General features: G+C 39.6%; 1 protein-coding gene across 1 annotated transcript; it reads right to left on the reverse strand.

Moving 5' to 3' along the window:
* Positions 1-5,891: 5,891 nt before the first annotated feature.
* Positions 5,892-11,509, reverse strand: stard7 (StAR-related lipid transfer (START) domain containing 7). Its single transcript, XM_040157236.1, has 8 exons — positions 10,493-11,509; positions 9,886-10,049; positions 9,671-9,720; positions 9,063-9,173; positions 8,816-8,898; positions 8,602-8,701; positions 8,423-8,507; positions 5,892-8,254 (listed from the first exon to the last, which is right to left on the reverse strand). The coding sequence occupies exons 1-8, from the start codon at positions 10,939-10,941 to the stop codon at positions 8,076-8,078; spliced, it is 1,221 nt and encodes a 406-aa protein (XP_040013170.1). The 5' UTR covers positions 10,942-11,509; the 3' UTR covers positions 5,892-8,075.
* Positions 11,510-11,555: the final 46 nt, after the last annotated feature.

The raw sequence follows: 11,555 nt of genomic DNA on the forward strand, positions 1-11,555 counted from the left end.
CCTTTTCTTTTATCGTTTTTTTTATTTTTTTAATCCAGCCCTTAATAGATTTACTTGATCTGCCCATGTGAATGTAAGCGTGTATTTAATAGCAAGTATATCCAGACACACTTATTTTCTCGGTTCAAATCAATATGATTTAATGTGCTACATGCAGTCTGCAACTAAAGCGTCACAGAAATGTTGCAGCATTGTATGTCCTCACAGTTACATGGTCTGCCTCAGAAACACAGCAGCACTCATCAACAGCGTTACCTCGACCGCTTCAGTCTGGCTCAGAGGAAAAAGTCTCATTTGAAAGCCCTGTCCAGCTAAGGGATTTATGTGACATTGATGATGAAGGCAGTGATTCAGGCTGTTGGCCCACCCCCTCTCTTTGGTAAGGACGGCCACTCAGGTTAATCAGTTCATTCACTCAGACGCAGTCTGGGGACATCATACGCCAGCTGTTCACAACTAACAAGACTCCACAAAGCAAAATTCGGAGCATTTCATCAGACCCGAGCACTTCTGGAGGCTAGCATTATCTAATGTCAATATGTCACAACCTGTATGAAGTGTAGCAGCCATTTTGTGTCTGAGCAACTGATATTAGCCAGTGATTGCCGTGGATGGCGCCAGTGCATAACCGAATAAATACAGTAGTATATTGTCAGACAGGAAATTTGAAGAATAAAGACTACACTCCATCGAACCAAACAAAACTATATACAATTGAGCTGAGCTTTTCCAAAGGTGTATGTGGTTCTTTCACAGCATATTTAATAAGCTCCAAAGATGTGGTAGTAGCTTTGTCAGTTTAAATAAACACCCATACATTTCATTCAATATTATATATAAAATGTATCAAACTGGAAAAGGTAAGCATCTTTACATATACTGAACATCTTGGGGACAATGCAAAATATCCAGTATATACAACTGCAGCTTAAACAACCTTGTGTGTCTGCATTTACTAAAAGAATATGAAATCATACAATATATAATGGCAAAGAAAAAATTATCTCAATTCATGATCCCAAATTTCATGGAGGAAAACTGCTTTGCATGACCACAAAAGCTCTTTCCACTCATAGATAAGAAACCATTTAATTGTCAAAAGTATTATTTATATTGTCCATTAATTATCGTTTACACTGTATCTGATTTGGACCTACATTGGGTGATGAACAAGGATTTAGATATGCAACAGGATTCCAGTTAATTGATATATAAAAAGCCAATATGCAAGAGAGACAAAATGCTCACAATACTTACAACACAGCTTTAATGATTTGGTTTAAAAGGGGTGCTATCAAGGTTGTATTGGATGTTATAGACTACAGTTCTTGCTGAGAGAATAGTCACTTTTTAGGAAAAGCTGCAGTGGTTGAAGGTAATGCCTGCTTGTCCAGCAGCAGCAGGATCAACCCTCCTCAGACACCGCTTCTTCCCAACCCCCTTTTACCCTGTAAATTATAGCAGCACTTTAGCTAATGAAAGAGTTGAAGACCGGGCACTAATAAAAGCCATTAAGTGAATAAAGCACTTCCCCCTCTAACAAAATTAAAGAATCTAACCATTTGGAGAGGGAGGACTCTGTATTAATATTTATGAAATGCGGAACCAGTGGCCCCCCCAAACTCCCCAACGCACGTCCAATCCCAGCCTGACCAGGTCCTCCTTGCCAGTGCACCTATCCCAAGAGAACATCATCAACCCCTCCTAGCTTGAAGGAGGGGCAGGAGATGGGGACTTGAAGGGTGCTGAGGACGCAGTCAGGACAGTCTGTCTCAAGTAGAGCAAGCTGAAGGACCCCAAGCCACAGCTCAGAGCTCCCTACCGCCTTCATCGCCACTCAACCAGCTGAACTTAGCGCCGACTCTGGGGCCAGCGGATGGAAAGGTGGGTTTCTTGGAAAGACCAGATTTGTAGAAGTGACTTTCCAAAGACTGCAGCTGGAGGTAGTCAGTAGAATAGAGAGTAAGTTATGAATAAGTCTCATATTTGTAATGTATTGAAAATGTGTTGGGTTGGTCACTGTGATCTTTAGTCTGAAGAAATATTTTATGTAATTTTATGCTTTAAAACATATTTTTCCTAATAAATTTGAGAACATTTAAAAATTCTTCAGTCAAATTTAGAATCAGATCCTGAGATTTATAGACAAGTTTGAAACTCCAGCAAGATCCTGCTTGAGGTCATCCATGCCAATTTTTTGAAGAAAGAAAAAAACCCCACCAAAAACAAGGTAAGAGAGCATCATAATGTATCACAATCATCCATGCATAAAAACCCATCCCATCAACCATACAGCATCACTTTGAAACATCCTCATTGTTCTGAAAAACAGTTCTGTTCAACGCCACCGCCCTCCATTTTCACCCAAAGTATTCCCATTTTCATGCCATTTGGTCACTACAAACGCAGGGTTTTCTCTATGATGCATTAATATGCATTACGGTGTAATTTCATCATACAAAGTGGCTCAGTTGCCTGAGCTCTAAGTTGATTATCGCACCATGCCCTCTCATTTTAGTAAGACGTCCCTGGGGAGCTAAAAGAAACACAAGAAAAGGTAACAAGATTTTCAAATGTTTTGGAGACACAGCTCTCTGAGCTTGATGGTATCATGGTTCTTGACATTGCACTTAGTGACCGTTAACACAGTTAGGACTTAAATGTCACGAGTGGTTGTGTCTTTACTCTTAGGAGACGGTACATGTCCTCAGATGGACAACAGCGATGAAGCTATATCTATCATTTTTGAGTTCATTGTGTCACTGGCCGCGAAGACTCTGTTTCAGTCAGTTGTCAGTAAAATTTTAACGACTGGACTCTGTGAGTTGCTGCAGTTCTTAACAAGATCACTGACGATATTACCAAAACTCTGTTTCCATTGATCAGTTGAAGAACGCCCAGTAGACTGATGGAGACCTAATTTGATTAAGCCACCATTCCTCAGGCCTGCTGCATATCTTTTCTTGAAAATGTTGAAAATTTCAATGTTTGTATCAAAGAACAGAATTTTTAGATTTTTTTTTTTCCTGGTAGTTGTGCGCCAAGGACAGGAGGGAGGGGTTTGACGCAGTTTGTGCGCAGGAAGGGTGTTGCCCTTTTTTTCCCGCAGTGAACGTGACCTATGACTAACTGTTGTTTTTATTCTGCAGATGTTCTTAACTGCAACTGTGTTAACATTTTTTTTTAAATCACTGTGTAAACCAGTGGTGCCATTTTTTGGATAATCAGTCCATGAGCTCGGATCCCCTCCCTCACACCTTTGGACTTTTTCATCTCTTGGACTCCAGATGCCACCAAACCGTGGGACTGTCTTTCAACTGCAAGAACCCAGAAAATACTTTGACAATATTGTATTTCTTTCAGGAGTTTTGATACTTAACCACATTTACCGAGAATGACTTAGCTATGTTTGAAAAAAGCATAAAGATATATTATGTTTTACTGGTTTTCTCCCATTACCTTACATATTCAACAAAGCTTTCAAGTCCCCCCGGATGCCTCATACTGAGCTGGATCCTGTGTTGGTTTTTTTTTTGTCTTTGCCCAGGACCCCATTGTGCTTGATCTAACCATGCAGTCCATCTTCTGTCCATGGTTGTGCCAAGCACCTTGGAGGCTTCGGAGCACTATCTGCCTTCTTTTGAGAACTTCTAAGCAATTTATAAAACTCAGATATCCTTTTTCAAGTCACTGATGTGGTTGTGCTTTTTTTTTACATTTAAAAATATGAAGGAAATAAAAACTAAAACAGTGCAATAAAACTTAAATATTTGGAGAAAATTAGGACTGTAGAGCACATAAGAAACAACCATGCAAAAGCAAAAGATACAACAAGGACCAATAACTACAAGGTGCTATTAATTTCGATGATATGCAGTTGTATCACTTCCATGCTCTAATATTCTTTTATTCTCTTCATCTCACGATGGACTAAGACTTTGGACTATGACCAATAAATATCTAAACATCCTGTGTGTTGTACTGGCACCAACATTTTTTGTTTTTTTTTGTTTTTTCATCTTGAATGAATTGATTAACAAAAGTGAGAGTTAGTGTGGATCTGGCAGGTTTTATAGCATTCATATAGATAAAGCTGTCATTCTCTACAAGCTGGTTGGTTCCAAAATGGCAGATTTGTGGAAACGATCAATTACAGTAAGTGCTCAGTGGCTTTTAACTATGGCCAATAATTTCAGCCGGTAGAGGTCATATGTTAAAACAATATGCACTAAGTTAGGACTGCAGACACATCACAGTTGTATAAATCAAACAATGAGACATTGCGCAATGCCTGAGACATACAAGCACATGTGGTTTAGACAGTGAGTTCTTGAAATGGTGATAAAATTATATTACTCTTGTTTCCATACAGCGCTTGGCTACTTATTTTGAATTCAGTCTGCGATGTCTCATAAGTTAAATCACAACTGGTGCATTTAACCAATAAATTTTAAATGATTAATCCAAACTCCTCATTGCTTTATGACTCTTATTTTAATGAATTCAGTCTTTACTTCAGATGATAACATACACTATAAAATATTGCTGTAATTTTTCCCCCATTTGATTTACTGTCATAATGACCATTACAGCAGTGATGTACACAAAGAGCCTTGTTTTATTATGTTTTACTGAGTCCATATGCTCTATCCTGGAGAAATATTTATTCATGACTTCCCCACATCCTACATATTTCCAGAAAAATACGCCCTCCTTTGTTTGGGAAATTCAATCTTACCTGTATTCTGTGCCAGAGTTACAATGATAGATATTATGATTGTTGGTTTCCCCTTTATTTTATCAAACTGCACTGTGACCGTGGATGAGGTGGTGTGCTATTCCTCAACTTTAGCTACCATCTTAATGCATGTCATCATTATTATATTTATTATTTTAAATACAATGCATGCATTGTAGTGTGACAGGGACTCTTCAGGACTCTGAAACTGATGTAGTTAAATGGAATTCAACCTTCATTCATTTTATTATTTGCATCCGTGACTTTCTTATGGTCGAACATTAAAATATATTCCATGAAAAAGCCTATTGGAGATTCTCCTATGAGACTAAGAGGCAGTTTAAACCAGAATTCAAAAAAGACCACAGCAACCAGAATTAGAGGCGTCATATTGTCAAAAGAAAATCTAGTACAGCATTTAATCAACACTGACATAACAATACTCTTAAGCTGACTCAGTGGATCAGAGCAGACATTTGCTTATCTGCAAATTAAAGTTGTTGCATAGATTTATATTTAAAAAGTATAATCATGTTATTCCAATGCAAACACATCTTAAGCAAAAATACTGGATTCTAGCAATTTAGTCCCACATCTCCAATCCATACTATATATACAGTAGATTCTAAGCAGTACTGTGTTCATACTAGAAAATTTTACTCAAAGTATACAGAATGCAAAGATTTAGATGTAGGTGCTGATACAGCTAAAAAAAAAATAAGTATAAAATCTTTAGAAAAGTTTAATTGACAACCAGTCTCACGCATATTATCCTCTACACATATCATTTCCTTTGTATAAACTGGTATTTTTGTATACTAACTGTTAAATAGTAACATGATTTGTAGGAAGTACACACTGTATATAATAAGTGTGGAGAATGGTTTGGGACACAGGTACAGATTTATGTCAATAATTGGTCTTGTTTCAAGCTGATCAGTTGAGCAGAAAGTGCTTCCAATAAACTGTGCAGCCTCTCTATGCAGTCTGTCATTAACCTCATGGCCAGACCAGTAATATAGAGTTTACAGATTTCCCCTTTAGACTGGACTACGGTGGCTACTTTGCACAAACAAAAGGCTAATCACCTTTTTCTCTACCAAGACAGGGTCAAAACCAAGAGTGCTCTACATTCAACAGCTGAACACAGAAAGACACACATGAACATCTGTTTATTTGATCTGATTAGTTGCTCTTCCATCTCAATAACTCTTGAATTCACAGGGTTACAAGTGCATCAGCTCATAGAATTATCCATACGGTTCCTAAAGTAATTCACGTGTGGCAACAAATCACAACAAATGTTATACTGCTTGCCGAAAAAACAAAAATAGTATGTGACAACTTTTAGACTACTGCAGGTGGCAAGCAGGTGTCTACATATGACAGAGCATTGAAATGTTACTCAATGTTCTCAAGCTGAACATAAACAGATATTGCATAATGTTGAATTGGGTCATTATGATCTTATTAAAGCCTCAGTTTTGTTTGAGCACACAAGAGATAAATATCAAAAACATTTCATTTCCCCCTTCACACGTTCGACATATCAAGCGTGCATCATAACTTACACTACCATTTTTTATTTTAAATCAAGCAGAACAGAATTATACATATTTTTGACACATTAGGGATATATTGCTACTAGATGTGGGATTTCCTTCACAGAGTGGAACCCACTGTACTCCTTTATCTCGAAACAATTACTTCAGGTGATTCACTTTGATGTACCACCTACAACAAGGGACATTACATTTTAGTACAAGATGAGATTTTTTATTTTTATTTTTTTTTAAGGATTTCAAGTTAGTTGCACCAGTTTTTTTAGGCTGTAAACAGTGTACTTTATTAGGCGATGTCTTATTCCACAGCATGTGGTGCTCTTTGTACATTCAAAAACACCCCCTGCAAACAGTTAATGATTTGGAAGGATGAATTGTATGGCGTTTTAGTAGGACCCACTTTAATAACAAAAACTGTAGAATCACAATGCAGGAGAAAAATGTTACAGAGCTTGTTATACTAGTAAGAACAGGAACTTCCAGTACACAGGCTATGGTTTTATGAATGCACAAGGGCTACAGTGACACATAAGAGTTATGGTTTTTTTGTGTTTTCTAAGAGTGCTAACTAAAATGACGGCTGTTGTTAACACAGGGATATCTAAATAATTTCCAACGTGAAATAGGACAACTTTTTTTGTTTTTTGTTAAAATCATATGAAATGTAAATGGATTGTTATGTGGCACAAGTGCTCCATGTTTCTCTAAAAAGAGCACAAGTTTATTAAAACGTGTCTCTGTAAGGTTGCCAAGCTATAAGTGCATTGGTTCCATTGTATCTGAGGATTTGTGTGGTTGTTATAAGACACTATGCCCCTAGTGCTGAAGGACTGGTTTATCTTCAGAAGGCTGTTTTGTCAACGCTGGCAGTTTTGAAAAGTCACAGACACAGTGAGGCGGACAGTGTGAAACCTCCGCTGTGCTGACAGCAAACCAATGCCATCCACTTAAAAAAAAAAAAAAAAAAAACCACCACACTAGATTTTACATTTTCAGTTCTGTGTACAACAGCATCATTTTGTTAAAGTTTTGTTTTTAATCCATCCCATTCAGTCAGGAAACCAGTGGCTTTAAGTCCATGAAATGAAGAAACATGTCAGAAAGTGTTTCCCACAGAGGCCCCAGTGCAGGCCTTCATCTGTCAATGCACAAATCTTGGCCATAGTTTTGTTACCGTGATAATGTTGACCAGAACCCAAGTGTAGTTACTGTGCTATGTAAAATACTGCACAACCATTTACATGTCATCTTGCTGAAACCACACCACAGACACTAAGAGTGACGTGGCTGGTTGGCGGTCTGAACAGCCTTTAAAGTCAAGCCTTGTCAAACAATGGACAACAAAAAGAGAGAATTGAGAGAAACAGCACTTTGGCAAAACCATCTATACAATTAGGAATTTTGGCTCGATCTTAGCAATGGTTGCAGGTACCACATCACTACCTAAGGGGGCAAAATAATGCCACATGACATTGGTTGGCCAAGTAAAATTTGTACCGAGGCCAGCAGTCTGGATGACAATTTCAATAGCAACATTTGCTCGAAAGAACTGTAATGCTGTCACCAATACAGTGCATTGTTCTTGTGACAATTCATCTACAACCAATATAACCACATCTATGGATGGACTTTCAGTATATTTGTCTTTACTGTATGTTGAAACTTCCATTTGCAGTTCACGCAATGTACCCAAAGTTGGTGTTGGAGGGTTCGATTTGGGTTCAAGTGTAAATGAAAACACTCTTACACAACCCCTGATCTACAAAATATCCATCTCAAGCGTAGATCTGTCCAGGACCACCTGTGTGTGTGTTTTCTCCACTGAGGCGCTCCTGGCTTGGCTGACGGTTGGTGTCGCTGGATTTAATGATACCTGCGTAGTCGTGGATCCCCACCTCCAAGTTCTTGGCCCTCAAGGCAGCAGTATGCAGCTTCTCCAGAAAATCAGGCATACCTGCCGGGTGCAACGGGAAAACCTCATTATCAGGGAGAAAACGCAAACATGAAATGTATGCAAGGAAAGAAATACATTCACTAAGTATAAAAATGCAAATAAAATCTGAATGTAACAGCAAGCAAAGTTCCCAACATTTGCAGGTTTCAACCAAAGAAAGGAGCTCACCACTTGACACCATCCAGCTCACACAGTAACGGGGAAAGACAGTCTGAGGGTCGTCACTGTAGGTCAGCAGGTAGTCAAACCCATTCTGAGAAGAAAAATACGAAGTCAGTATCAGTGGCTACAAAACAAAGGACGCCGGATGCAAGTAAAATTAATTCTTGTACGCATTCACTACAAACCTCATCAAAGGACTTGTGAGGGCGAATGACCATCTTTGACTGGTATGAATGGACTCTCACATATTCCTGAGTCTCTGGGACTCTGGGGTGCTGCACTGCTCTATACCATAAGAAATACAAATATACAAAATAAAAATGGCACAGAAAAAAATAAAGTTTTTAATTTAATAATGTATCAAAAAACTCCAGAAATCCATCATTTTTAAAGTCCCACCTGGATACCAAGATCATCAGGTTGTTGTTGACATCAACATCATAGCGACGCACATACACATAGTCCCGTGAGTACATGGGATACTGTGAGGGGAGATTAAACAAGGTTATGTAAAAGCTGACAGTCTACAATACAAACATTCACATTTGGCTTGTAAAACAAAAGACGTAAGTGCTCGGTGAACACACATTAGGTAGAACAAATAGCCTCATTCCTTTATGCATAAAAGCGATCAACAGAAACTCACAGGAAAGTGCGTAGCCCAGTGAACAATTTCAGAGCCTGTACAGACATCTCTGTCCACTACTTCGAGCTTGATAACCAGAGAATCCCACTTCTTCCTGTATTCTGTATCCAACTGGGGGAAAGGGGAAAGCATAAGTCAAGGGTAAGGTGCTTAATATAGCGCATGGAGTGTTACAGATGCCTTGTGCTGCACATGTAGAGCACAAACATGCAGGTTGCGCAAGAGCAGCTGGGGAAATGGAAATGCAAAACAAGCTACCATAAAAATACTGTACCATATAGACAATCCATGAATAAAATAATCACATCAAAGTCCCACTGCTATAAACATTTAATCTTCAACCAAACTGCTTTCATTACCAGTTGGATATAAATACATACTTGTAATTTTATTTAAGTAATACAAATTGAATGTTTGTAATACATAAGTTGAGACTTCAGGAAAGAAAAACTGCTGCACACTCAAAACCACAAGTGCAGCTCTCGCCTACTTCCTAATGTTTTCTTATTGAAAACCAGTACCTAAATAGAATAAGTTATTGGTTTCACTTCATTATTTGAGACTGACATATACCTAATAGCACATACTGAAATCTGAAAAGTTTGTACCTGTACGTTGAAGAACTGTCTTGGTGTGACATCGTTGTAGGAGCCCAACACTGCAATTAAAACATAAATAAAAGGACGCTGACTCTTCAGATACATCATGCCCATATCATCACAACCAAAAGAAAAATCCCAAGCACAAGAGAGAGATCTGAATGTGTGCATTATCTACGTTTCAGACACCTGGTGACACATAGTGAGATTGTGCATTGGCTGACCTCTGTATTCATAGAGGTGACTGTTGGGAATAGGCCGCTTCCACACTCTAAAGTCTTTCTTCTCAATCACAACTTCCCAGCCCCGATCCTGTTGCCCAGCCACAGCCCCCAGGGATGTGCTTAGACGTTTTACAGCCTCCAGCTCTTGTAGCTCAAGTCCACACCTTCAAAAGGGAAGCAAACATGAGGACAGGGTTTTTAGTAAACAGCAAAGTTGACATTAGAGATCATAGTCAGATCAATATTAAATGCAGCACTGCACATACAGATGAGTGACAAATTGCAGGGAAAAACTATATAAAGTGTTTTAGTAAGGTGTTGAGTCACAGAACAGCTTCAGTGGTCCTTTGCATACATGCTGCAAGTCTCTCTAACGCTAACACCCTTCTTCCAAAAGTTAGTCCCTGATTTAATGTTTTGATGATAAGGGTGAGAGTCTTGTGTAACATGTTGGTCCAAAATCTGCTGTAGGTGTTAAGCTGGGATGAGATCTGGTGAAGTGAAGGTCATAGAAATTTCATACTCAAACCATTCAGTAACCACCTCTTGCCCTGCATCTGGCACCCTATTGTATGTCTGAGCGTAGGTGAAAAGAAAGATTTCCAACCTGCGAATTTCCTCATCTTGAATCTTCTCATTCTCCCACATGAAGACACCAGCCAGGGCCGCGAAAAGTTTCCCAGTAGGGGCATGCTTGCTCTGAAATCTGCGCCATATGTTCCCAACCAGGTTCCACCTTGTGCGCTCGGAGTACAGGTTTGAGTAAAGCTCGCCGATCTGACAAGCACGTCGGAGCCTCTGTCCGGTCACAAAGCCACAGTGGTCCGCAAATATGGACAGCAACCCCTTCCTCTTTTGGCCAGATCCCGCGGCCTCACTGGCACCTGCCCTCTGGAGCCAGGACAGCAGCAGGCCAATGCTCCTGCCCAGCGACGGAACACGACCGAGCTTTTCTCTGCTCTCCTCGACAGTCCGCCTGAATGTCCTGCTGCTCTGAAGCCTCATTGTGTTTACACCGATCTCGCAGATCGGACGACGGGGTATGGAGTGAAACATGACAGCTTTGGCCGTGCCACAAGTTCTCAACGACAAGATAAATGACAAGAGGCTGCAAAGTGTAGCAGCTAGCTAACGTACTTAGTTGCTAATAAGCTAATGCACTGTGGAGATGCGCCATGCATTGCTTTTTAAAAAGATGCTAATACGGACTTTTGGCGAGCAAAAGTCACAATTTTACTCTGGTTCTGACGTTAGTTATCTCACTGTCTGCGAACACGCGACATGTAACACTAGCTAATGCTAACGTTATCTCTTCGAACTGCCTTATGGCGCGACACGAACAAACAACACATTCACTCCGCTGTACTTAATTCTGAACCAAATGTATGATAGCTGCTTTGTAAACGATATCGTCTACTGTTACTCCGATACAACGGTCTACCTGTGTATCTCTCGTGGAGACAGGCTCACGTTTCTCAAACTCTTGCAATCCATTTGACCTCTTCTTTCTGCTGCCTCTCACACACCCACTCGGGAAAACCCGCCTTACAAACTCGGAAGCGGGCGTTCATTGGACGTTTGTTGTTTTTTACAGAATTTTGATTGGTCCTAGCGGGAGTCTGTCTCAAAATTTAGCAGCTCGGGGACCAGCATGTGCGTTTGTTCAGCCT

The sequence above is a fragment of the Xiphias gladius genome, chromosome 20, assembly GCF_016859285.1.
Source record: "Xiphias gladius isolate SHS-SW01 ecotype Sanya breed wild chromosome 20, ASM1685928v1, whole genome shotgun sequence".
Classification (NCBI taxonomy): Eukaryota; Metazoa; Chordata; class Actinopteri; order Istiophoriformes; family Xiphiidae; genus Xiphias; species Xiphias gladius.

Coding starts and splice junctions, on each gene's coding strand:
- stard7 (XM_040157236.1), bottom strand. CDS start 10,941: ATGTTTCACTCCATACCCCGTCGTCCGATCTGCGAGATCGGTGTAAAC. Junction 8,899..9,062: donor ACTGGGCTACGCACTTTCCT/GTGAGTTTCTGT, acceptor CTCCCCTCACAG/TATCCCATGTACTCACGGGA. Junction 8,508..8,601: donor CTCACAAGTCCTTTGATGAG/GTTTGTAGTGAA, acceptor TTTTCTTCTCAG/AATGGGTTTGACTACCTGCT.